General features: G+C 53.1%; 1 protein-coding gene across 2 annotated transcripts; it reads left to right on the top strand.

Moving 5' to 3' along the window:
* Positions 1 to 563: 563 nt before the first annotated feature.
* STYXL2 (serine/threonine/tyrosine interacting like 2) lies at positions 564 to 27061 on the top strand. Of its 2 annotated transcripts, XM_017680313.3 has the most exons (6): positions 568 to 717; positions 1317 to 1441; positions 14895 to 14989; positions 18363 to 18594; positions 20230 to 20447; positions 23733 to 27061. In XM_017680313.3, the coding sequence occupies exons 2-6, from the start codon at positions 1332 to 1334 to the stop codon at positions 26540 to 26542; spliced, it is 3465 nt and encodes a 1154-aa protein (XP_017535802.3). In that variant the 5' UTR covers positions 568 to 717; positions 1317 to 1331; the 3' UTR covers positions 26543 to 27061. The 2 variants fall into 2 exon arrangements, with proteins under 2 accessions (XP_036879848.2, XP_017535802.3); XM_037023953.2 differs by lacking the exon at positions 14895 to 14989 and having other exon boundaries at positions 564 to 717.
* Positions 27062 to 27209: the final 148 nt, after the last annotated feature.

Genomic DNA, 27209 nt, shown 5'->3' with positions numbered 1-27209 from the left:
TGGGGAAGTGCGGGGGGTGCAGGCCGGGAGCTCCCCAGACCTATGTGGGGCTCCTGAATCATTTTCTGGGACTGCCCACTGACCATCCCCCGGCATGTGGCCAAGGGGTTGTGGAGGGGATGCAAGGGCCAGTTACCACCCCAGTCACCCTGCTGTGAGCCATGTAACCCCGGTCACAGCAGTGAGGGCTCCTGGGTGGCACCAGGCTCTCCCAGCCCATCAGAGGTCCTGCCTACTCTGTACAGGGTGATTTTTCCTGCCCCCTCCGTGCCGACATGGGCTGAGGTACAGCTTGCCTTGTCCTTAGAGCCCTGGCTGCAGACCATCTCCTGGGAGGCCTCGAGGGGCAGCCGGGCAGGGGTCTCAGAGGGCCCAGCGTGCCTTCCGGTGGGCATCTGCCCCCACGCAGCGAGACCTTCCCCCAGCCCTGCGGCTGATGCTGGCATCTGTTCAGCCAGCCGGCAGGGAAGGAGTTAAGAGGGGCCCGCTTGGGTCCACGTCCTGAGCCGCATTCCTTCTCCAGGGGCTCTGCCAGGCTCTGGGGCCAGAGGCTAAATTTAGAAGGCAGCTAAGGTCTCCTGCTAGCAGCTGTTAGGCCCCTCAGAGGAGCGCCGGGGAGGGAAGAGGCTGGTTCCTCTCACTGGACGGAGCGTCTGGCCCTTCCACCTCGTCCACGGGCCCTTGAGTGGCTGCCCTTTGGTGTGGGGACAGCGGCAGGTCAGTGGTGTGCGTCTGTCTATGTCGGCCTGTGAGCCCAGGACTTAGAAGCCAGGCGGCAGTGGCTCTGAGGGGCAGGGCCCGGCTCCTGGGGGACTTCCTGTCCCTTGGCTGGCTGCGGGTGGCCCCTGGGTTAGAGGCAGAAGGACCCCTGGGGCCTTGGTCAGAGAGGCTGAGGCAGGCCAGCCGCCCTCCCCCGCAGGGACAAAGGGGTCGTGGGTGCTTGTGCAGAGCGGCCCGCGGGCGTGTGTGCGCCCAGGAATTCCAGCAGAAAGACCTTGCCAGTCTGGGGAGTTCATGGCTCCCACCTACGAATGTCTGGTTCCTCTCCCTGCTTCCCTGCCGGCATCTCGGGAGGAGCCAGGTCGACAGTTCCTACGTGTTGTGGCTCCAGGGTGGGCTGTTTAAGCAGCTAGGGTGTGCGTCTCGGTGTCCTGGTAACAGCAGTGACCACGCCAGTCTGGGTCCTTCCCCACCAGGCACTGGCGTGAGGGGACCTTCCCTTGCTAGTTGCGTGGAGGAGGCTTCACTGGCACTAACCCCCCTCAACACCTCCACAGCCATACTCCCTGACTGCCTTTTTCATGCCAAACTTACAGAGGCTACAGGCTGTCATGGCGACCAGTGGAGACCCAGCAGAGGAGCAGGTCGTCCCGTGCAAAGAGGATGAAGCGGACCTCAGGGCCGTGCAGGCCCAGTACCTCCGGAGCCCCTCCCCCAGCCAGTAAGTGTGCCCCTGCTGAGCTCCGCACCCCTCCAGCTGCGGCAGAAGCAGGCTAAGAAGCATGCCAGGGAGTGGCCTCGGGGCCACTGAGTCCTTCCTATGTGTGGTGCTGCTGGAGGAGGTCAGTGTGGGGCAGACGGTGCTGCACGTGGCATGGCAGGTGCAGAGTGAGTGGGCGGAAGGTCTAGTGAGGGGGAGGCCAGGCCAAGGAGCAGCTGGCTTGGAAGGGTCAGGGGAAGCTTTCTCCAGGAGATGGTGCTGGGCCTGAACTGCTCTCGAAGGACGGGTAGGCGTCCGCAGGTGTCCCTGGGGGATGGCGCTTGGTCTCTAGGACCACAGATTGTGAACAGAAGGCAGTGGGACAGGCAGAGGCCCCTGGGCCAGGCCCTAGCGTCAAGATGATTTTGCATGTGTCATCAGACTGGTGTATGTGCATGCCTGGGGATAAGTGGCCGGGATTATGACAAGTTATCAAAAACCTCCTTGTACGTAAAATCTTTGAGAGTATATTGTGATGGAGATCGAAAATTTTGCATGCAATTGTCATAAAATCCAGGGGGCATCAAAGAAATGCTCACTCACTACTACAGCATTAGTGTCTGCGCCTGCCCAGCTGCTGCACCTTAAGTAATAGCAGGGGACATGACTTCCGTCTTAGCTCTGTCACCAAATCTATGTGAAGGATGACTTCAGTTGTTGGGTCTGTATCTCCTCATCTATGAAAAGGGAATGGAAGACCCAGCCCTGCTTGGCCTCACTTTTTCTTTGTCCTCCTGGGGTCTTGCTGGCTCAGGACTCGAAAGGCTTCTCCGCTGGAGTGGGGTTGGGGGGTGGGCGGGTGCCCATCCCTCATGGGCCGGGCCACTCTGTCCCAATGCGCCCTGGGGACTTTTCCTTTAAAATTCAGCATTATGTTCCCCCTGAGGAAAACTGTCAGGGCTGAGAGATGTGAAATGCGCTCCATCCCCTCTCTACACAACCAGACATGAGTTTCCTGGTGGCTGCAGTAGGTGGTGGCTGTGTTAATAGTTGGAGTAATATGAGCTTCTAGAGCAAGTGGACATTTCTTTCTCACTCACATATGTTCCGAAATGGGCACCTGAGCAGTGAGTCAGGAACCAGATCCTACGCTTTCAGGCACGGCTTCCTAGGTTACTGTGTTCTCAGCATCAAGACAAAATGGGCAAGAGCACAGAGGATCTCTCGGCGGGTTTATGGGCCAGGCCTGAATCTGTCTGCTCACTTCCACTCATATTCTGTTGACCAGAACGTGCAGGACCATGCTTTCTTGTGAGGGAGGGTGGGGAAGGAGGTCCCTGAGCCCAGGAGAAAGAGCAAAGGGGCTTGCTGACATGTAGCTGTCTCGGCACAGTATTCCCCTCTAGGCAGGTAATATTCTTGCTACCTTTTCTCCCCACTCAGAGAACACATTTGGTGTGTCCCAGGGGAGACAACCCAGATCCCATTACCAGCTGTGTAGCTTGCTTTCGGTTAGTGTTTGCGATTGTGGCCATGTGTATTTTCCAGAAATGGCCACAGTATCTCCCATCCCACTTGCTCTCGTTACAGTATGGCCTCGGTGCTGCTCCAGTGGAGTGGTGGGTGCTGCCTCCACTGGAAGCTTCGTGGTCCTTTATGGGACTTCTGACGCTAGATAATGAAAATCAAGGCTCTTCCGTCTTCTCTTGGGTGCTAATGCTTGGGATTCAGCGTACACAGCTCAAAGGCTGGCTTCTCGGAGGGGATGCATCCTCTCCCTCAGGTCTGAGCGCGGCCCCTCGTGGTCCGGCCAGGTGAACTGCAGAAAAGCTCTCACTTGATAAAGGGAGGGCGGGGAGGTACCGCGGTGCCTGGTTCACAGGACTAGTGGGCGTGCTGAGCATGCGTGCCCCAGAAGGAGCCATCCCCTGCACATGACCTCGTCTGCTCCCTGTGGCCTTATCTGCACCCCCAGGCCTTTCTCCTCTTCTGTTACATCCATAGCCACGTGTGAAGTGAGGTTGGCATGTGCCTCCTTGAAGGCTGTATTGCTTTGGCAGAACGTGTCCTGCTTATGAAGTTTGGGGGCCCAAGGGTCATTTCAAGGCTTATTTGCCCAAAGTCCTTTTAAGGTACATGGTTTCTTTGAAAATATGACCCCTTCAAAAACATAACAGGTTTATGATTTACATAAAGCAGACCACTCGTGTGTCGGAACACACATGGAAGGCGCTTTCTGAGGGACACTTTTCAACCTGGTTGTTTCTTCACCTCCTTGTCGTGTCGGCATGCTTCCCCCTCAGTTATCCTGATAGGTTATCCGAAGCTTGAAATGGAGTGGCAAGTCCAGGGGCGTGTTGTTATTTTTAGTGTAGTCGGTGGGAGTCTCCCAGCAGAAGGTATAACAAGCTAAGGAGGGGAGATTATCAAATACAGTCAATCCGGAAGGAGGCAAAGCAAGGGAAGAGATGTGTAGCCTGGGCACAGCAGACGTAAGAGGACAGTAGGTGGTAGATTTAAACCCAAATATGCAAGTACTTAATTACATTAAACATAAATGGACCTAATACAACAATTAAAAGACAAAAATTGTCAGACACAATGCTTTTAAAAGCTTATATACTGTTTACAAGAAACGCCTTAAAAATAAGGATATACAAAGGTTAACAAAGGATGGAAAACATACTACGTTCTAGTTACTTTTGCTCAGAACTTCAAAACTTAGTGACATAAAACAGCTATTTTATTATCGTCCACATTCAGGAACCCGGACAAGGTACAGTGGTGTGGTTTGTCTTTGCTCCGAGATGTTTGGGGCCTCAGCTAGAAAGACCTGAAGATTGGGGGTGACTTTCAGGCTGGGAGTGACTCTGCAGCTGGGGGCTTGCGTCATGGAGGCATCTCTACAGGCTTGACTTGGGCGGGACTGTTGTCCAGAACACCTAACGTGGTTTTTCCATTGGATCTCTCCATGTGAGCCGGTTTGGGCCCTCTCATGGCCTGGTAGCTGAATCCCAAGCATTAGCACCCAAGAGAAGACGGAAGAGCCTTGATTTTCATTATCTAGCGTCAGAAGTCCCATAAAGGACCACGAGGCTTCCAGTGGAGGCAGCACCCACCACTCCACTGGAGCAGCACCGAGGCCATACTGTAACGAGAGCAAGTGGGATGGGAGATACTGTGGCCATTTCTGGAAAATACACATGGCCACAATCGCAAACACTAACCGAAAGCAAGCTAGTGAAGCTATTTTTTGACATCAGAGACTTGAAGATAAGCATCACTAGAGACAAACAGGGATGTTTTGAAATGATCCAGGGTTCAGTTCACCAGGAAAATATCATTTTAAATTTCTATAATGACATAGCCTTAAAACATATAAAGCGAAAAATTGACAGAACTGAAGAAAAAGTTAAAATCCATGATCTTAGTCAAATGTATATATATTTTTTAAAAGGGGTCTTAGCAACGATCACATGAGGTAAAAAAAAATCATTGAGAATACAGGAAGTTTGAACAAAGCAATAAATAAGATTAACCTAATTTCTGCCTATAGAACATGTCCCCAACAACAGCAAGATGTATATTCTTATGACATGCACATGGAACACTTACCAAAACAGGTCATGTACTGGGCCATACATGTATCAACAGATTTTTAATGTTTGAAGTCATATAAGACATGTTCTTTGACTATTGGAGAACTAAGCTAAAAAAGTCAACAAAAATAAAAATATATAGTAGAAATTCAAGTTAAAACCCAAATTCTATACTACTGCATACTCACCAGGACATCTAAAATTAAGGACTGATGATAGCAACTATTAATGAACATAGGACACAGTCAGAACTCCTGTTTGTCGCTGATAAGAGTATAAATTAGTACAACCATGGAGAGCTTTCTCAGTATCTACTAAAGCTAAGCGTATGTCTGTCCTACAGCCCAGCAGGCTCATTCCTGATACATACTCAATATGAATCAGTACACTTGTGCCCAGAAGAGAGGTCCTAGACGCTGTAGCAGCGAACAGTCATTAAGGACGTGGAGTGCTTAAACATGATGAACCGTCTGATTAGCAGTAGGGGAGATGAACAAAGTCTACTATATGCACTTTTAAACAGACTTTGTATTGAGTGCCTATCACTTTGGTGTGACTGAGAGCTTCTCAGATTATTGGGTGTGGAAGGCCAACAGTGAGCCCTGCAAGGGGATGTGGGAGGCAGGAATACAATTTTGCTGGTTTCAGTTTTCAATAAAGTTGACCTGCCACGGGACAAAAGCATTTATTAATAGAGAAATTTCCACAACATTTGGTCCTTAGCCTTCCAGCTGCCAGTATCCCTCATAGGCAAGAACAGACCATTCCGTGTGTAGGCGTCCTGGTCCCGTGCACGGCACGTTTCCGCCGGGTTCTCAGTGACCGCTGCGGAATGCTACTGGTTTTGAAACCCTCCTTGATCTGTGCATCCTCCTTAGCAAAAAAAAAAAAAAGATTTTAGAAGCTGACTCCAAATACGCTCTCCTGTTTCATAAATGTTCAAGGAAGGCAGACACACAGTGACACTCCATGGACCACCCCTTCCTACAGTCATCGTCGTGAGATGTGAGGCATAAACTCTGAACAGCTGCGCTGGCTTTGAATTACCAGCCACTGCATCACACAGAGCCAGGCCTAACCCTGTCCAGATGAGTATCTTTAAAAATGAAAAGACAATCCACAGATGGGAAGAAACATTTTCAAATCACGTATCTGATAAAGAATTCTTTTAAACAGAATATATTTTTTAAAACTCTCAAATCCCCCCCAAAAAGAAACAACACACTTTGAGAATGGACAAAAAATTTGAAGAGATACTTCACCAAAGAAGATATGTGGATGGGGAATAAGCACGTGAGGATGCTCGAAATCCTTAGGCATTAAGGAAATGCAAACTGAAACTATGATGAGATGCATTACATACATATTAGAATATCTAAAAGTAAAAAGATTGGCTGAACCAGATGCTGGTGAGAATGTGGAAGAGCTGGACCAATCCCACTGCTGAATGTAAAATGGTACAACCATTTCATAAACTGTCAGTTTCTTAAAAAGTTGAACAGACACCTACCCAAACATATACCTCTACCTATATGATGGAGTCATTCTGCTCTTAGATATTTACCCAAGATAAATGAAAGCCCGTGTCCATATGGAGACTTGAATGTGTTGATAGTGGCTTTATTTGTAATAGCCTAGAAGCAACCTAAATATCTATCAAGTGGATAGATTAATACATTGTGGTATATTTATACATTGCAATACTATTTAGCAGTAAAAAGGCATGAATTACCAATTCATACAACTTCATGGATGAATCTCTAAATAATTATGTTCAATGACAGCAGTCAGACAAAAAAAAAGAGTACCTACCATATGATTCAATTTATAGAAAATTCTAGAAAGTGCAAAAAAGTCTTCATGGTGACAGAAAGTATATCAGTGGTTGCCTTGGGAGTACAGGTAAGGTGCGTGGGCAGCTTTCAAAGGGGTTTGAGGAAACTTTGCACCATGGCAGCTAAGTTCTTAGTCTTGATTGTGGGGACAGCTTCACAGGTGTCTATACTTGTCACACCTCACCAATCTGTACATTTCAAGTTGGAGCAGTTGATATGGCAATTATATCTCAAATAAAGCTGTGGGTTTTTTTTTTAAAAGCTATGAAAGTAAAAATAAAATTCTCTTCTAGGAGTCAGTATGGTCTGGTGGAAAGAGCTAAAATGGTGTAACTGAGGCCAAAATTGTGGTCAGGTCTGTTCTACACTTAGGAGCCATGAAGCTTGCATCAATTACTTAATCATAAAATCAGAATGTCAGTTCTAGCCTGGTAGAGATTAAGTAATAAAAGTAATAAAACATATTTATGTATAACAATATAGCATATGTTATTATATGTAATAATATAACATAAACATATATAGGCATATTAGGCGTTTGATAAATGGTGGTTCTCTTCCTTTTTCCTTTGAGAGAAAGATATCTGACAACCAGTTTCTTTCAGCAACTCAGGATGTCAAGAAATTTTTATTTAACCAGCATCCCACACACTTTAGTTAAAACACCGTGTTCCTCTCATTCTGCCACAAGCCAGTACTGTACTCTGAGCAGCTGTCATCATTGCTGTCAGTCCCCGTCCTCCCTGTACTGAGGGCCTGAAATGCCATCCTTCTCATTTATCTCTTTAGCTAAAAGCTTGAGCCTTTTTATAATTAAGTCACGCAGAGTCAGCAGATACCCCACCAGATACGCTCCCAGGGCTATTGTAACAAATTACCGCAAGGGAGCAGGGAGCTTAAAAATAACACAAATATATTCTCTCTCAGTCTGGGAGGCCAGAAGTCTGAAATCCGGTTGGCGGGGCCACCGTCCCCGTGCGGGCCCCAGGGAAGCCCCCTTCCTGCCCCTTCCTGGCGCTGTGGGCCCTGGGAGTTCCCTGGCGGGGCAGCAGCCACCAGACCCCGCCTCCGCGCCACGGGGCCTTCTCTTTTCTGTGTGTCCTTTTTAAGGAGATTGGCCATTGGATTTAGGGTCCTCCCTAATCTGGGAGGATCTCTTCTCAAGATCCTTAATCTCCTCTGCAAAGATCCTTTTCCCAAGTACGACTGTAGTCACAAGTTCTGGGAGACGTTTTGCGGGGGGCACCATTCGCCCCAGTAGGCGCCAGATCTGGCCCCAGGGAGACCCGACTACTTTTTCCTGTGGACCCAGATTAGGACTTGGCACAAGTCCGCCCAGGGCTGCCAACAGCCACTGCCCCTCAGCCGGTTAGTTCGGACGAAGCCTGCTGGCTCTCCTGGCACAGAGCCCTCACGTTTCCAGCCTTACCTGTAATCTCATGGGGGAGAACTGAGAACCCGAGAAAAGGGTGTGCACAGTGGGTGGAGTCAAATCTTCTTCTCGTTTGCCTTGGGCCCTGACCTCAATCACCTTAAATTCAGAGCTAATCACTCCCTGTGAGTCTCTCTGGAGGGAAACCTGCCGCTAGAGATTCATTGATCCCCGTCCCAGGAGGGCGGGTGTCCCAGGTGATTCATGAGTCAACACTAAAGTGAAAGGCCCCCGTCCAGTGGGCAGCTCGGTGGGGCCCTCGCCGCATCCGTAAAGCCCCCCAGCAGACCTCCCAGCCACAGTGAGCCCAGTCTAAGAGCTCCAGGTGCCTGGGGTGCCGACCAGCCTCAGCACAGGCCCTGCCCGCCCCCCGGGGACCCACCCACTCCTCCACGCAGGTGGGCAGGTGACCCGGAGCTCCCTCCCGCCCCTGCCTCCTCTCTGCCCCCTCGGCTGGGACCGGCATTCTCCCCCTTTCCAGATTAAGCATCCGACTTCTGTATCCTTCTCTTGACCCAATTTGAAGACGAATGGTTTCTGGTTTTCCTTTCTTTCTTTCCGAGTCAAAATTCATTTCTTGCTTCGGCTTTTGGATCTGGAGTTTCCCGGCTTGCGGTGCTGCAGAACCGGGCCAGCTGCTCAGGCCGCTCCCGGGCACATTTCCCTCCCCCTCAGCAAGGGTGCGTGGCTGCCCTGCGTGCCTTTCCACAGTGAGGTCTGAGAGCCTGGTGGTGGCATGGCGTGTCACGTCTGTGTGTCCTCCTCACGTATCCTGGGGAAACGGCCCCTCCTGCCATCCTTTCTCTTTTGTGATTCTTTTTCTGTGAAGGTTTTTCTGTCTGGGCCCCTTCCCCGTGCCTGCTGGAAGCGGCCTACTAAAAATTGGTTCCCCTTAGTGCACCGACTGCCCTTCTTCCTTGGAGCCTCAGCTTTGCCTGTGTGGGGTCACTTCCCGTGAAGCCCATGAACACAAAGAGGGGGCTCAGAAACCTGCTCCTTTTTTGAAAAAGCCAAATCAAGAAAGACACCCCCTTCTGAGCCTCTGCCCCCATTTCATTTCCAAGCGACTCCTGGAAAGGAAGTGATCAGCTGTCAGGGGGTCTGGGTGGAAGGGCCCGAATTCCACTCCATCCTGTGTCATGACAACCTGGCAAATGATTTAAAGCAGTGGCTTTCAAACTTGGCCGACTGAAATCCGCAGTAGGACGTACCATTTACATCTCAACTCAGAGCATGCATACAGGTATATATTGAAAAAAAAAAAGATTTCACAAAATTATCCTTAGCTTTACAATGGAAGGTGCTGTTCTATTTCTGCCCTCCCTCCCTCCCTCCCTCCCTCCCTCCTTCTCTCCTTTCCTACTTTTCTTTCTTTCCCAGATGCTGGGCATGACCCATTGCATTGATTTTATGATACACTAATGGGTCACAGTCTGCAGTTTTGAAAAACACAGGTTTAAAGAAAGCTGCATCAGTCTCTTGCGCTTGGCTAGGAAGTCCATCAAACTCCGCTTTATTGTCTCTCTTTCAATTCACCCTCAAGGCTTTTTAGCTGCTGCTTCCCGATCCTATGATGAGGTGAATATCGATCCTAGACCCTCTCTTTCCCTGCCCGTCTTCTGAACAGCCGGCCGTTGCTGCTTTCCAATCAGGGCGTGAGCGTCATTCCACTCCATCTCAGGTGTGCGGGCGGAGGCACAGACATGGTGGTAAATCAGAACCTCTGGGGCCACCTCCTCCCTGACCTTGCAAACAGGAATAGGGCCAGCTGTGCAGGTCTCCCTCTCCTCCTCCCTTTCTCGGCAGTCCTGCTTCTCCATGGAGAATGAGGTTGCTGCAGGAAGCCTGTCCTGAAGGCAGGTCCTTTCAGGTCCTACCCCCACCCTTTGTTTGCTAGACTTTGTGAACTGCGTGTGTGGCAGAACAGTTTTATGGCGACGAGGTGTACATCTCCTCTCCAAGCAGTTGACTCATAAAAGCACTTGGAATTTACATCCTCCGTTGGACCCGGGTGATGCCAGGCCGAGTCTATTCTGGCTCACATTTCTGCAGCAGCAGCCGAGAGCAGAGGGCCTCTGTTCCTAGGTCGCCTCTATTCTCAGTCATAAAACCACCAGCTTCTCAAACGTAGAATCTACAGATATGATTTCTCAGATTTGCTGACTCATGAGCTGAAGTCAGTCTTTACCACACACAAGGTTGTTCAAATTCTCCCTATCAAACCTACAGCCTCAGAGTGTGGGTATCTTTAGGACGGATTCTCCATTCTGGGTATTTGTCACATGAAACCAGACCCACGCAATCTGAAGGCATCGTTGCTTAGGGGAAATGGCATCATCAACGGCTCACAGGTAGAGTGTACCTGGCTGGGATCCTGGTGATGCCATCTTCTGGGTGCCTCACCTGGCCTCTCTGCACACCTGGCAGCTGTGCTCCCCCCACCCCACCCAGGTCTCTTTTCTGTTTGTCCCATTGTTTGCAAAACTGGCCACAGACAGGAGAATGCAGGGCCCTGGACGCCCTCAGAACAAAGAAAACTGACCTTGTGGGGGGAATGTGTCCAGAGGAAGCCCCTGCCATCCCCACAGCAACACAAGAATTCTCAGCGACTTACCCGGTCAGGGTTTTGTTTTGATTTTTTCTCCCTCAAACCTCATTTTACATAATACTGACTCTCAATAAACAAAATGATTATTTTACTACTGACAGTATAACTATTAACTATTAATAAAAGAAGAACATTCCCTTAATGAATGTTGTTGAAATGGAAATGTGACACACATTTATATGAAATTTGAGGCTCTGATGCTAGTTTTAGGAAAAGTTGTGTTTTAAAACCAAGACTGCCCTGACCCCGGGCCCAGCATGCCCACAGGGTCCGGCCCAGAGGCAGGGCTGGCTCTCCTGTGGTGATATTATTCCGTTGTGACTTCCCAACAGCAACAAATTCGGGTCCCTGGTGTTTGTCAGGTCCTGCATCACCGTTAGGGAGGAGACTGGCTTAGTGTTTGCCCCAAGTTTACCGCTTAGCCCTCGGAATAGCACTGTTCTCATTTTCTGTTGCTGTTAAACAAATTATCACAATGAGTTAAGGTGATGATTTCATTTTCCTCCCGTTTCCCGTGGTGGCAGCGCAGGTGGCCTGGTGGGCGGACGACCCACCTCTGGGGTGCTCACCCACATGGCTGGGCTGCTGGCTGGGAGCTCGCTGGAACTTCTGACCAGTAGCCTTTCCAGACTGGTGGTCGCGGGGTAGTTGATTTAATATGGCAGCTCAGGGCTTCCAGGTGAGGAGAGCCAGGAAGGGGGGTCCACCCTGGGGACTTGAGCTCTGACACTGGCACAATGTCACCTCCACCATGTTGTGTCGGTGAGGCGACCACAGAGACCACCCAGCTTCAAGGGAAGTGGACAGAGACCCCGCCTCTCCACGAAGGTGTATCACATATCTGGAGCCACCTTCAATCCACCCTACGAAAGAACTGCAAATTGCCAGCATAGGCCTCTGAGAGCACATGCGTCCTATCCTCAGACGGGCAGAGACAGCGGCATAGACAGAACATAGCTGGGGCTCTGGTTTTGCTTGCCAGCTTGCTGCTGGTGTCCCGGTAAAATGATCAAGTGACAAATACTTAATAAATACCCGTTGCTAATTTCTGTAACTGCTGCGTTCTCTTATATATGATACTATACTGAGGACAGATTCAGTCAGCCAGTGAATCAGAAAATATCTACTAAACATGTACTCTGTGGCAGACATTGTGCTGGATACTGGGAACACAACAGTCATCGGAGTACCCGGCCACGGGCCCTGTCTCACAGAGGTTATGGTCTAGAACAGGAGATAGGTGTTCATCAAGTGATTTCACAGATAAATGTAAAATTGCACCTGATGGAAGTGCCGTAAAGGAAAGGTGTAAGGTGCAGTGGTGGGGGGAGGTCAGGGAGGGTTCCCCTAAAGAAGGGGTCATGATTGGACTAAGATCTGAAAGATGGGTGCAGAGGGGGAGGACTGGGCACCCAAGCATCAGAAACGGGCTTCTGCTGAGTCCCTGGGCAGAGGGAAACCTGGTGAGGATGGGAAACCAGGAGATGCCCCGTCTGCTGGGAAGGAGGGAGCCAGAGGAAGTCAGCGCGGGCTGCAGCTGGAGAGGCGAGAGGGGACAGACTGCAGGGCCGTGCACACCATGGCGTCTGCTCACCACCAAGGTGACCATATGTGGACACCTTGCCCAGCGCCTGGCACATCCCATCCCTTCATCTGTTCAGCCCTCTCCCTGTCTGCCCACCCACCATGCACTCAGTGATCAATCTGCCTGACCACCTTCCTTGTACCGGGGATCCAGGGGTAAGACCACCTAGCCTGTGCCTTTGCAGGGCTCACACCCGCCCCCCGGTGTTCCAGGCTCTTACCTTCACCAGGCAGTGCACTCTCTAGTTCTAACATCCAAGGGTAATAGCCCACAAACCTCACCTTTAGTCCACCCCGTCTCCTCAGTCTCGCTTATTTTAAGATGTATCTTCTGGTCACAAGGAGTGTGTGATGCTGGAATGGGAATGACGCAGCGCAGCTGCTCTTGGAAATCCCTGAGGACCTCCCGGGGAGGGTGCCTCCCTGCGGTCCCGTACGCTGCGCGGGCAGGTCTAGCCACGCCCTGGGTAGAGCCATGGGCTCCTCCTTTCTTCTGGCATGACGTTTCTTTCTCCATAGGCTTGCTGGCCCTGAGTTCACCACTCTGATGGGGGTGACTGCTGCCAGAGAATCGCCCTGCTCATCAATTCCGCTGGGCTTCTCTCAGCCTGGTAGCTCCATTCTGTTCCACTGGGCTCAGCTCAGTTTAACTCAGCCCACCCTGTCCGTGCTTTCAACAAGTATTTTTTAAGGATTTTTCTGGGTCAGAGTCTCTGTTGGGCCTGGGGACCCAACCAGGGTTGCTGACACCACCTGGCTCGCCTCTGCTGCCCCATCTAAACGGTGCCAGGATGCCGCGGCGGAGAGGAGATTGGACTTAGAGCAGTAGCACGCTGTTTGCCACTTAGCCTACTGCTTGGTTACCACCTTGGGTGATTTTGTTAACCTCTCTGAGCCACAGCTTCCCTGTCTTAAAGCAGGAATAATGGTAATACCTACTTTGTGGGAGTTTTGTCAGGATTAAATTCATAGAAGGCAACTCTGAAAGGGGATCCATTGCCAATTCAAAGGGTGAAAATAGTCCCTGGGGAATTTCTAAATGCTGAAAACCAAATAACGATCTTATGGGTCCCCATAAAGAGAAAACAGGCCAATTACAAGGATCAGGAGACATACTTGCTTGACTTTTAAAAGCAAAAAGACAATATACAGAGGTTCCACGCCCTCCGCCGGACTCTCCCGTGGATTGCCCCTCCGTGACCTGACGGGTCAGTACAGCAGCTGTCACGTGCTCTGACCCTTGTTGCAGGCGGATCGAGGAGGAAGACAGAATCTGAAGCATCGGCCCAGCAGTGTGAGTGTCGTTTTTGACTCTGGACACCCAGCCTTGACTCTGGGCAGTGTGACAATGACTGGGGGCCATAGCCTGAGGCGCTAAAGCGTGGAATATTATTCAACAACAAGAAGGAACAAATTACTGATTCATGTAATAGAATGGAGGACTCTTAGATGCATTGTGCTAAGTGAAATAAGGCAGATTCAAAAGACTATCTTATGATTCCACTTCTGTAACATTCTGGAAAAGGCCACAGAAAACAGATGAGTGATTTCTGAGAACGAGGTGCGAGGCAGTGCCGACTAACGGGCAGCGCGAGGGCGGTTTCGTGATAGAAACAAAAATAATGTTCATAGATCCTCTCACTGCTTTTCAAACCTCTCTAAAGGAAAGACTAGGCAAAAAAAGAAAAAAAAGACCCAAAGCTCAGCCAACACCTGGAAAAGAGGAGAACCCACTAGGGAGGAGGGCCCCCCCACGGCCGGGCCCCAGCCCTTGTTTCTGCCTCTGATTCACCGTGCTCCTCAAAGGTCCCTCTGGACACCTCTGCTGCATTCTTCTGGGCAATTGCCTAAGTTACTTCATCGCATCCCCAGACTCAGGCTGACCTTGATTCCAGGAGTTCAGGATGAGGACTGATTGTTGAAAAACATCTTCACATTTCCCTTCACATTTGGGGCTGTGCCGGCCCTTCGTGACCAGAGCATTCCCTTAGGGGCAGGGAGAAGATAGGGAGCGACCCACCGATCCGAGCACAGTCAGGGGCATCTGAGGGTACTGATCACAGGAACAGGCACAGGGAGAAAGAATGAGCAGCGGTATGCCCAAGGGTGGGCACAGGAGAGAAAATAAAGCCACACCCTCGAGCAGAGACAGACACCCTTCCCTCCACAACCTAGACGTCCATGTCAGACATCAGCTCACAGAGGTGCCAACTCTGGTCTGAACACAGTTGGGCCACTGGGCAGCAGGTTCCGGGCCTCTGCATTCTCAGCCCGTAAGCTTCGGAAGGCAGTCCCTTGACCCTCTCACTGTTTTTCACTTGTGGCTAAAATCAGGTCCAGGTGTCTTGTCTAAAAAGACAGCCCCCCGTTTGGAAGCTGCCGAGATGTCTCACGTGAACATGCCCTCTTCTTTTAGGTACTCAGTGGTCTCGGACACAGAAACAGAAAGCATTTTCATGGAGCCCATTCACCTCTCCTCAGCCATTGCAGCTAAACCGACCATCCATGAAGGTAATGCCATCAGAAGCTGGTGGGAGCAGGGAGAGGCCATGGGCATCTGCAGACCCTCAGAAGGGCCCACTGGAAGGAGCTTCTCAGGGGCTGCCCATCACATTAGGAGGAGCAGGTCCAAAGCAGGCAGTCCTGCCAACCCTCCTCATCAACCTTTACTGGCACAGGCAGAAATTCTCTAAGATCCACAGTCAGGGAGCAGCTGCAATCTGTCCCCAGGGCCTCCCGTTCCTGCAGAGCAAATGCTAGAACAGGCCCAAGAACCCAGGGAATGACGAGAAGCATCCAGAGAGTTGTGTTTGAAGGGATGTTTAGATTTAGATCTGCATTTCCACTGGCGTTCAACAATGGTTTGCAACCCGACACACGTGTGGGAGGAGGTGGGGTGGGGGGCACAGTGGGGTAGGAAAGATGTTAATATTTACCCAGCAAATTTCAGAGCGGAAAACATAACTGTACGTCAGTCATGAGTACTCATCCTGGTTGGATGGATTTTCTTTTCCTAATCAGTTTTGGGCAATAATCTTTCATGATTTCTTCCCTCCGCTTTCTTCTCCCTTTGCCCTGGGGGCCCTCTCACTGCCAGTGGGGTGGGGTGGGGTAAGGGTGTACTGCTGGCGGGCAGGCCCGGCCCTGGGGCTTCAGCTGGTCTCCATCCCGGGGCCTGTGGCCCCTTCCGTGCACTGCAGGCATGAGAACCCCACATCCTCCCCCAGGGCACCGCAGGTCTTTCTCCATCCCCTGGCCCTTCGGGTCCCCACCAGAGTCCCTGAGGACATCAGGGCCACCTGTGCGCCTCAGGAGGGACCAGAAATTCTATTGGCTATTGCTTGTTGATCTGGGCACCCTGGACAGCCCTGTCTTCTCAAAGAACTCTGTGGGCAAAGTGGAAGTTCCTGTGGCCAGGACCCTCACCTGACCCTAAACTGCTCGATGACCTGTTGGCCTACTGCAGGGCTGCCGCTCCCACACCCGCAGGCAATGAGCTATTATTGACTGAGTCCCTTCATAAAGAGCTACGCCCAGTGCGGGGGTGGGGGGGTTGGGGGGGGTATCATGGACGTGCAGACTGCTGGGTGCAGCCAGGATTCCAGAGCTCCACCTACTGCCATGAGAATAAAGCTGGGTGTAAACCCTTTTACCCCAAGAACATTCTATTGTAATCTCTCCATCTCATGAAACCATAGTGAACTTGCCTGGGTCTGAAACCCTCAGGCAAGGCAAACTAATTTTGTTCTGACTTATTCTGCCACCCTACCTGGGCTCTTGATGACCTTGCTCCAAGCCAGGCTAAGGTGTTGTCTGCTGGTCTAGTTCCCTCTAAATTGCTGCCAGCACCACCCCAGCCCTGAAGTCCTCCTCCTGCCTGCGTGGGTGGGAATTTCTCTCACCTTCCTTCCCACGTCATCCCTGTTCTAGGATCCACTCCCCAGGCCTTGGTCCTCAGTAAAAAGCCAGCTTCAGGAGCTGTGAGAAAACCATTTCCTCCCTTCCAGGTCTGTGGGATGCTCTGGACACTCAGCATGTGGGCTGAGGCTGACAGCTGGGCAGGCCTTTACCCCCTGGTCTCTCCTCTCCCGCCTCTGGGGCGCTGAGCCCACTTCATTAGTCTTAGCAGCTGAAGGACGGCGGGGAAAGAAAATGATAATATATTACAGAGAAAGGAAAATGTGTCAGGTGATATTTCAAAACGCTGCCCTGCTCACCAGTGATCTGAGCGGAGGGTAAAAATGTACATGGAAGGCCCCTCTGTTTTCATGAAAGTCTGTGTATATGCCACACACCTGAGACGGTGCAGGGAAGACATGTATGGGCTTCACTTTCTTCTGCAGAAACCTCAGTGAGTAGAGAGCAATCGATGCAGGGAGGGAGATGCAATCAAAACAGGCTCAGGTGTGAACCAGAGACCCGGGAAGCAGCCTTGGCCAGTGTAGATGAGGGGCTGGGACGATCGCTTTCAAGCTGGAAAGGGAATAATCAAAACGACAGCCTGTAAATAAAGAGCTGGGGAAGACAATGCTCTGGGTTTCATGAGGCCTCGGGGAGCTTTATTTTTTACAGGTAGTAAAGGAAAGTGGTCTAAGTAGGGGCGCAGAGGAGACGGGCTCTTGGATTCGCTCTGCAAGATCCTGGGAAAACCAAGAGGGAAAACAGCAGTGGAGGAAAACGGAGGAGCGCTTCATCTATTTTTAAACAAAACAGAGCTCTGGGATTGCAGGGGTTTTCTTCTTTCTGCTTTTGAAACGGAGATCAGAGAGCATTTAGGGCTGAGACCTGAGGTGGGGGTGTGGGGTCCCACTGGGGGGTTTGGACGAGGGGTGGGAGAAGAGAGGGGCTTTAGGGAAAGCAAGTCCTCAGTCCTGCGCAGACCCCAGGGCTCCCAGGACCCGCAGACCTCGAGCAGGAAGCCCGGCTCACAGCCCCTGTTCATTCTGCCAAGGGCTCCGTCAAGTCTATTTGCTAAACGTGGCTGTGCTCTTCGCCCACCAGGGAGATGGTGCCAGCAACGTGGTGGCCAGCACGGAGGACGCCCCTTTCCTACTTATCTTCCTTTTTCCTTCTCTCTATTCAGCGTTTTCAGCTACTAAGGGGGTGGAAAGGTTTCACTCGCCTGTTCTTATAAACCTTCTTAGAGAAAGGAAATATCTTACTTTCCCTGCAAAGTTGATAAACTGGGAGGAAATAAATTAGGAGGGAGAAATAAAGGTCACTCAAGGTGTGGGTGAGTAGGCTTTGAATTCTGCTGGAATTTGGGCCTTCCTGGCCTGTTGTCGGGGGGGCCCTGGCTGCTGTTCTGAGGCTGGCAGCACAGCCCGGGCAGACCTGCCGCCCGCTGAGAGCTGGGAGGCTGAGCGCACAGGCGCTTGCACCCCAGGGAGAGCAGACAAGGAATGAAATAAATGAGTAAATTACATGTAAATTAGAAGGCAATGTAGCATAAATGATTGCTGAAAGTTTTATTTTCTCTGGTGTTATTTGTAGTCCGTATGTATAGAAGTCAAACTAATAGAGGGAATTATGTTATAAATAATGCCATTTATTCATTTGGTAAAGGCTTCTACTTTGGGGCACTGTGAAAGTTGTAAGTACGACTCGGACATATGTCGGCTACGTAAGGGCCTCGATCTAAGAGATCGTCAGCCAGCGTGAGAGAACTCTGGGTGGGAGTACGGGGACTGGTGCCTCTTAACCTACACCTACAGACCTCCGCTGCTGATCCCCACCCCAGTGCCCGGGCCAAGCAGCCCCCCACCCTGCAAGCCCTCCCACGTCAGCCCATGGAGAGAGCTTGGCCAGGAGGGGGGTTCTCCCAAGTGGCAGGGAAGCCAAGGGGCCCCTAACCCTTTGCTGAGAATGCTGCTTGCCCCTCTAGGGCTCGGGCCCTCGGGGACCAGACCGGAGGACGACCGTGCAGGCATGCTGCAGTCCGCCGAGCAGCTCCTGCTGGGGGACCTGCCCGGCCGCATCGGGGCCAGGATGGCTGGCACGGACCCGCACACTGCACCCTGCATCCGGGACCTGCAGCGGGCCTTGGTCCAAGACCGCCAAGAGATCCCCTGGAACGAGGTGGATGAGGTCTGGCCCAACGTCTTCATAGCAGAGAAGTGAGTCTGACAGCTGGGGGTCAGGGCCTTTGTCCCACCCCTGGGTGTGCCTGGGAGATGAAAGCCCCAAGCCCCCCTGTTCACAAGGCCCCAGGCTCATGCTGCCTGACCGCTCACCCAGCCCCGCCTGGGAGAGGGGCTCGCCCGCCCATCCGCATGCCCACACACCACCAGGTGGCGCACCGGCACAGTCCTCATCCTCCGCAGCTGTGGCCATGCCCCTGGGCAACCTGTCAGGACCCCTCTTCCTGCCCAGACCCTTGCCACACACACCCTGCTCTCACCAGCATCTCACAACACCCGTAACAACCACAGAGTAGGACATTCAAAGCCATTGACAATATTGATTTTTATACACATTTACCAACTTAGGAAAATCTTCACAATCTAGTAAGAGGCTAAATAGGTCACAAAATAGCATATATACAGTATGATGAGAACTGAGTAGTATATGGAGTGTGTGTGTGCGTGCACACCTTCCCATACACAATAAATTAGAAACAAATGTAATAAAACGTTAACGGGGCTTCTCTCTTAGGAGGTGGTTCTACAAGTGATTTTTATTTTTTTCTCTAGGTTTCTTTCAAACTGTATAGAGTTCCTAGAGTAAACATTTATTATTTTTATAATCAGAAAAAGTGTCATTTTAACAAAGTTTATTAGTGGTTTCCGGAACAAAACCAAACAGAGCTTGCTCACATCCGACCCTACTCCTTCAGGCTTTTCCCGGGCACAGTTGGTACCAACAAGCCCGTTTGGGAGACTGGTTTTTGCTGATCCACCGACAACGTAGTGGAATATTCTCTCAGGGTAAATCCCCATATCTCCGGAAGTGAAGGAGGGATGCTGGGGCCCCCGGGGCAGGCAGGATGGAAAAGAGCTTTGGATGTTGAGTCTTGTCCTCTACTGTGGAGCCATCAATTGCCCAGACCCTGGTTCCCAGAGCTGGACACCAGTCCTAAGTGATCTTTAATGAGCTCTGTAGTCTCAGAAACATTCACACCATAGTCACCATGGACCCCAGGCATCTCCAGGCACCTTTGGCTAAAGGCCTCTGCCCCCTCCTGGGCAGCCCTGTCCCCAGGGCCTCTTCAGACCTGTGAGCTGGGGACCGACAGCACCGGTCTTTGCCCAGTCTTCGTCCCCTTTCGGTCTTGAGAAGTCGTAAAAGCTCCCTGACTCATTTTATATAATCCTTGAATGGGAATAAAAATAGTTGCCCTGTCTTCTCCTAAGTTTATTATTAGGAAAAAATGAAATAATGCATGTGAAAGTACTTTTAAAAATACAGAATGCCACATTGCTGTGAAGCACACCTAAGCTGATTATCATTTTCATTTGCCACTTTTGCGTTTTGATGACTGTCCATCCCCAAGCACGGGGTTTTAAACGAGAGATGTCCCGGTCATTCGTGGGCTCCTCCCCTTCATCCTGCCCTCCCCGGCCCAGCCCCCAGCCTTTCTGTCCCTCGCTGGGGAGTGTCCTTTTCATAACGTGTTTGTAGTGGGCCCCAGACACGTCCAGGAGCCCAGAGGGGGCACTCACCCAGCCTTGGTCCTCCCGACTGGCCAAAACAGGCCTCCTTTCTAGCTCTGACTCCAGCAAAATAAAATGTCCCCTGCCTCTGTCCTGCAGGAGCGTGGCTGTGAACAAGGGGCGGCTGAAGAGGTTGGGAATTACTCACATCCTGAATGCTGCTCATGGCGCTGGTGTCTACACTGGGCCTGAATTCTATACCGGCCTGGAAATCCAGTACCTGGGTGTGGAGGTGGACGACTTCCCCGAGGTGGACATCTCCCGGCACTTCCGGAAGGCCGCCGAGTTCCTGGACGAAGCCCTGCTGACCTACAGAGGTGAGGGCGCCAACCGCCACCATCCGCTGGGGGGGGGAGCAGCACTGTGGGGACCGTGAGGGGCCCCCCCCGGCCGTCTGCCGTGCCTGGAGCCTGTCTGTCTCAAGAAGGCTGTCTTCTCAGTCGAAGAAGAGGGGCAGGGATGGGGTCGTCGCTCGTCCAACAGGCGGTCAAAAGAGCCGCCCGAGCCCTGTGCTGTTCCAGGCGCTGGGGGACGGGACCCGGGGACGGCTCCTGGCCTTTGGGCCTTGCAGTGCAGTGAAGGCAGAGAAGATGGAAGGGAAAAGGAGCAGGGAAATGTCAGAGGTTGTCAAGTGTGAGGTGAGTGCACTGGCCCAGCCCGGACTGCTGGGCAGGCCCATGGAGCCCCCCAGGTTACCAGGAGGGGAGTAAGCCCTGCAGGCCGTCCCCACCCACCTGCTGCATCCAGCCTCGCCCCTCGGCCCCTTCCTCTGCGCTCCTGGGGGCAGGAAAGGGCCTCAGCCTCAGGTGACCTTTGTGGGTAGTTCCTGCACAGGGGCAGAGAGTTGTCACCGCCCTGACAAGGAGCCCGCAGCCTTCTTCTCTGACGCCCTCCCCTCGGGGGTGCCTCAGCCCGTTCCTACCGGCAGGAGGCAGATCCAGCCCCTGCACCGGGCGGCTTACGGAGGGACCATGATGACCCCCAAGGGGGTCACCTACATGTTATAAAGTGGGAAGCTGAGGCCTCGGAAGGCTCCGTGGCTGCCACTGTGTCATAGTCACGATGCTCGTGGTTGGTAGCAAGCAGGAACCACCTCAGACTGCTTGACAATTAGCCAGACAGTGGTCAGAACAGTGTAAGAGGAGCCCTAAGACAGGAACGTGGCTCCAGGACGATCTGGAACACGGGCTGGGCAGCCCCGGGGCTCCTGGCTTCCATCCTCTGCTCCCCTTTCCGCCTCGGGCAGCGTGGCCGTCCTGGGCCTGGTGGACACCGGCGAGCTGGCCGCCTCAGCCCGGCCCCGGACTCCCTGCAGACACAGTCGGTCTGGCGGGCCCTCCCTTCACCTGCCCTTCATTGTGTCCATCGTGGTGGGGCCGTGGCCTCTGGGCAAATTTCCCTAGGGTGTGGATGGGGCAGAGACCTGGGGTAAAGGAGCACCACCAGCTGGGTGGACGCGCACGAACGCCCGCCGCAGAGGGCGGCTGAGGGCGCCACGGGACAGCCCCCAAGCCCAGCGCTGTCTCCACCAGCTGCACCCTTCACGTCCTTAAACCAGAGCAGCCACATCTAGATGGACACCCCCAAGCAGCCCGGCTGCTTATCAAAATGGTGACTGAAAATTAGAAAAAGACCACCATCCTCAAACCATTTTACTGCTGGAAAATTTTCATCATGACCAAACAAACCAAGTTTGACTTTGACGGGACAGGCAGCCCCTAAGCTGGGCAGAGCACAAGCTATACAACATTCATGTGGCCTTGTGCTGAACAGAGGAAACAGGGCTGTCTTCCGGAGTCTGACCCACCCAGGCTCCCCCCTCGATCCGCAGGCTGCCGGGAACACAGCACAGAAAGGCCTGGCACATTTTACGACCCCCAGCCTGGTCAGAGGCTAAGTAGCATTTGATGCCCCTACACAAGCCCGGCTAGTGTCCTTCAGTGAGCTGACCTGGGCAGTCCACTCCCAAGAAAGGAGTAAGGCTATAATACGAATGGCAGTAACCTGTGGCCTGGCCAGCCGGTAAAGGGAGGTCTTCAGTGAGGGGCAGCAGAGCCTTGAGCTGGAGGGGTGAGGAGATGAGAGGGTGAACCTGTAGATGCTTTGAGTCTGACTGCGTATGTCCCTCTCATGACTGCTGGCCCTGATGACAATGCCTTTCAGCATTACTGGGCCTCAGGTCCCCCCAAGTCTTGCCATGGTGTCTGACCTCCCCTGTGACAAAGACATCGTTTTAACTGGTGCAAGGACATAGTAATAAAATTCACCCCCATCCCATGTTGTTAGGTAGGACTCTTCCCTGATCTAACAAACACCCCCAAAGTCTGTTGGCAAATGGCAAATAGACACAGGACAGCCTAGAGGGAGCTCGCTAGTGGTCCCAGCCTGCACTGTAAACTGCCTTTAGAGGGAAGGCATAGAAACATGCTTGCTGCATTTATGAAGGACGCAGAGGCGGAAGCTGAGGGTTACTCATCTACTGACTGAGAGTCAAGACTTGCCAAACCTTCTGTTAGGTCACAAGAACAGGTTCCAGTGTCCAAAAACGTAAATAGGAGTTTGCAGTTACCCTTAAGATTAAAAAATGGTACAAAAAACTCATGACTTAATAGCAGTGTTTTTGAATAGCTTTATAGGTTTCAGTTGATGTTAAAGGTCACTTGAGTTCATTGTGTGACGAGTCCACTCACACTGCAAGCTTAGCTGGCATCAGTGAGGAGTCAGGACCCAGAACTGCTCTGTGGGGCTCCATCCAAGCCTGAAATTCCTCTCTCCTGATGCAAACTCCTAAGAACAAAAGCTGATAAATTAAAGACAGTGGCTAGTATAGTGATGGAACATGAAAAGATGTTTGAATAATGATAGAAAGATCCAGAATAGCCAGGAAAACAGAAAAAAATACTAAAGAATATGGTAGTGATCTTAAGGATGTTCATATAAAAGGCATGGTTCACGCAGATGGGTTCATTATGACCCCAGAATGTCAGAACGGGAGCACAGGATGCCTGTCACAGCAAGCTGTATTTTGCCCTAACGTGGAAGAATTTTCAACACTTAGATTGATCCAGATATGGAGTGATGGGTGTGTGTGTGCGTCTGCGTCTGAGCTCCTGAGCTCCCCGTCACTGGGAGCATCCCACAGAGGCCGGGGGACGTGTGATCCAGCATCACGGATGGTGTAAAGGGAATTTTCAAGTTCCGGCTGTGGCTTGTGTTTTCTGACGCTGAAATTCTCCATCTCTGTGATTCCTTGTCGTGGCCATTCTACCCTTTCCCCGCTTCCTACCAACCTCTCCTCCTTCTGCTGCTCAGTTTGGCAGGGGGACAGAGAAATACCCTCCTGTGTCTCAAAAATGGGGACAGTGGCTGGTTCCTTCTCTCAGCAGCCACTCCCTGCCGCGTGCAGACAATGCAGAGCGCGTGTAACAGGCACAGGGCAGCCTCACTGCTCTGGCGTCTGCTGTATGGGGGCAGGGCTCGCCCCTCTGGGTATCGAGGCCAAGTAAACATAGTAAATCTAGCTCATCAAAACGGTACTTTAGGAAAACAGCTCCAAGGAAGCCACTGTAGTGACAGTGTCACCGCTTGTGTGTCCTCTCCAGGGAAAGTGCTGGTGAGCAGTGAAATGGGCACCAGCCGGTCGGCAGTGCTGGTGGCGGCCTACCTGATGACCTTCCACAGCATGGCCGTCCTCGACGCCCTGATGACCATGCGCAGGAAGCGGGCCATCTACCCCAACAGCGGCTTCCTGCAGCAGCTCTGGGAGCTCAACGAGAAGCTGGCGGAGGAGAGGGAAGCGGACCGTGGCCAGGAGTGGGGAGGGGGTGAGGCTGAGGAAGGTGAGGGCGCAGGGAGCCCCAGGGTGCGCGCCCTCTCGGTGGAGGAGCAGGACGACGCCACCAGCTGCCTGAGCGGCTCCCCCGTGGGGAAGGCCCGCCGAGCCTCCGGGCCCTGCACCCTCATTGATGAAGATGAGGAAGAGAAACTGTATGAGGAGTGGAAGAGGGCACAGGGCCTCCCCACGGGCAAGGGCCCCCAGGGTGAGGATGGCAGCCGCTCGGCCTCCTCTGGCCAGGACGGGAGGGAGCCCAGGCACGAAGACGTGGAGCGGATCATCTGGGAGTGGCAGAGCCGAAATGAGAGGTACCAGGCAGAGGGGCACCAGAGGTGGAGTCGGGAGGAGGAGGAGGAAGGTGGTCCTGGCTGCTTCCTGGGGAGAAGGCGCAGCCGCACCCTGAGCGAGACCAGCACCTCAGAGAGCGTGAGCAGCCAGGACATCCGGGTCCTGATGCAGCAGCTGGACGCGGGCGGCCTGAACCAAGGCGGGAGACGCCGCTCCGACTCGGTGTCCACGGGCAGCACCTGGGACGTGTGGAACCAGAGGCTGCTGGAGATCGAGAGGGAAGCTTCCCGAAGGTACCGCTCCCGGGGCAGGAGAGAGGAGGCGGACGCGGGCCCAGAGGCAGGCAGCAGCGCGCGTGAGGACGACGAGCAGAGCGTGTCCTCTGAGGCCAGCTCCTTCTATAACTTCTGCGGCAGGAACAAGGACAAACTGACTGCCCTGGAAAGATGGAAGATCAAGAGGATCCAGTTTGGGTTTCACAAGAAAGACTCGGAGGCAGGAGACGGCAGCAGCGAGCAAGGCACCGGGGAGGCGGAGGGGGACAGCAAGGGCCTCTCAGACATCAACCTGACGGCCTACCAGGCCTGGAAGCTGAGACACCAGAGGAAGGTGGGCGGTGGAAACAAGGAGGAGGTGGTGGAGCTCGGCCGGGGGGAGGACTCGGCCTCAGCCAAGAAGAGGCAGCGGAGGCTGGAGCTGCTGGAGAGAAGCAGGCAGACGCTGGAGGAGAGCCAGTCCATGGGGAGCTGGGAGGCAGACGGCTCTGCTGCCGGCGGGAGCATCCCCCTGTCCGCCTTCTGGTCTGCAGCCCCGTCGCTCAGTGCTGATGGGGACACAGCGTCAGTACTCAGCACCCAGAGCCGCAGCTCCCAGCCATCTCAGGCCGCGAGCAATGCAGGGGCTTGTTTGGCCTCCGGTCCCACCCCACCGCTGCCTAGCCTGCCAGTGGGGCCTGGAGACACCGTTTCCATCGCCAGCATCCAGAACTGGATTGCCAACGTAGTCAGCGAAACTCTCGCCCAGAAGCAACATGAAATGCTGCTGTTGTCGCGTTCGCCATCCAGCGCCAGCACGAAGGTGGCACCGGCGGCCAGCTGCCTGGGGGACGACCAGGTCTCCATGCTCAGTGGACAGAGTGGCTCCTGCCTGGGTGGCTGCCTGCTGCCTCAAAGCCAGGCAAGAGCCAGCTCGGACACACAGTCTGTGCTCTCCTCCCACGGCACACTGAGCTCAAGGGCGGAAGGTCCTGGCAGCAAGGCGGGGGGCACCAGCAAGCCCATCTATAGCCTCTTTGCCGACGATGTGGACCTCAAGGAGCTTGGCCGGAAGGAGAAGGAGCTGCAGCTGGAGCTGAGGGAGAAGATGTCCAAGTACAGAATGGAGAAGCTGGCCTCCGACAACAAGCGGAGCTCCCTTTTCAAGAAGAAGAAGGTCAAGGAGGCTGAAGATGAGGACATGGGTGGCGGGGATGAGGATGCTGACAGCGCCATCGGGAGCGTCTGGTACTCCTCCCCAAGCAATTCCCAAAAGCCGGACACAGACACCTCCTCGTCCCCCGCTGTCTCCGGCCACTACGGAAGTGGTGGCAGAGCCACCAAAGAGGCAGAGAGCAGTATTAATAAGTGGCTCTGTGGCCTCAGGACAGAGGGAAAATCTCCTCCCCAGAGCAATGGGTCAGGAAGCTCCAGGGGGAGGTTCACCAGATCTTCCCTGCTCCGCGAGACAGAGTCTAAATCCTCCAGCTACACGTTCTCCGAATCCCAATCAGAGGAGCAGGACGTGTCCGCCTACCACGAGGCGAGTGGCAGCTCTGCAAGAAGCACGTCGCGGTTCTCCTGCTCCTCCACCAGGCAGGGCAGACAGACGCACACGTTCTCCAGGTCCACGTTCAGTGAGACCTCGAGCTCCCGGGGGGAGAGCCCAGAGCCCTACTTCTTCCGCCGGACCCCCGAGCCCTCTGAAGGGGAAGGGTCCCCGGAACCACGGCGTCCAGACTGGGCCAGGCCCAGGGACTGGGAAGACGTGGCAGAGTCATCCACGTCAGACTTCTCCGAATTTGGAGCCAAGAGGAAATTCACCCAGAGCTTCATGAGGTCTGAAGAAGAGGGAGAGAGGGAGAGGATGGAAAACAGAGAAGAGGGCAGGTTTGCTTCCGGGCGGCGGTCCCAGTACCGGAGAAGCACAGACAGGGAGGAAGAGGAAGAGGTGGGCGACGAAGCCATCATCGCCGCCTGGAGACGCCGGCAGGAGGAGACCAGGTCCAAGCTGCAGAGGAGGAGGGAGGACTGAGCGGGACAAGGCTGGCCTGGGAGACGCCGATGGCTCGGGAGGAAGCTGCCGCTGACCTGAGCACCGGGCTCAGGACACACACTACCACTGCCCATCAGCGACAAGGGTGCAGAGGGGGTCCTGCGGGGGCAGAGCCGAGACGGAGGCACCAGGCAGAAGGGCTTGGAGGGGGGTCGGGGCAGGGGGAGGAGGAGGCGGGCCGTAGCGTGAGGTCTGGACGCCGGGCCAGCTGGTGCTGTTTTCTGTCGCCCACCATCCTCTCTTTGGTGCCTCCCTCGTGTGTTAGGTAGTGTTCGCCACAGACTGGAGAGGTGAGCTTGCAGAGGCACCCCCGTTTGTCAGAGACTCCAGCTTACATCCAGCAAGGCTGTGAACCCAGGACATGGTTCTGTTTGCAGAGGTTTAATAAGGAGACCCAGGAATCTCTCCCACAGCAAGTCTCACCTCTCCCAGCGATGCAGAGTTCTGGCTGTTTCTTTTTAATGTTCTGGATCCCCATTAAAGTGATATGTTGTCAAATTTTTCTTCTTCATTCCGGTCACTTTTAGGTCTTTGGATATTAAAGGAAACCCACTTTAAAAGACACAGATGGATCAACATGAGCCAGTCTCACCTTGTCCCACAAAAACTGGGCCTCCAGACAATACCACGATCATCGCATCATAAA

Source organism: Manis javanica, chromosome 14 (genome assembly GCF_040802235.1).
Source record: "Manis javanica isolate MJ-LG chromosome 14, MJ_LKY, whole genome shotgun sequence".
Classification (NCBI taxonomy): domain Eukaryota; kingdom Metazoa; phylum Chordata; class Mammalia; order Pholidota; family Manidae; genus Manis; species Manis javanica.
Note: the sequence above shows the minus strand (reverse complement) of the source record. Positions and strands in the feature narration are given on the sequence as shown.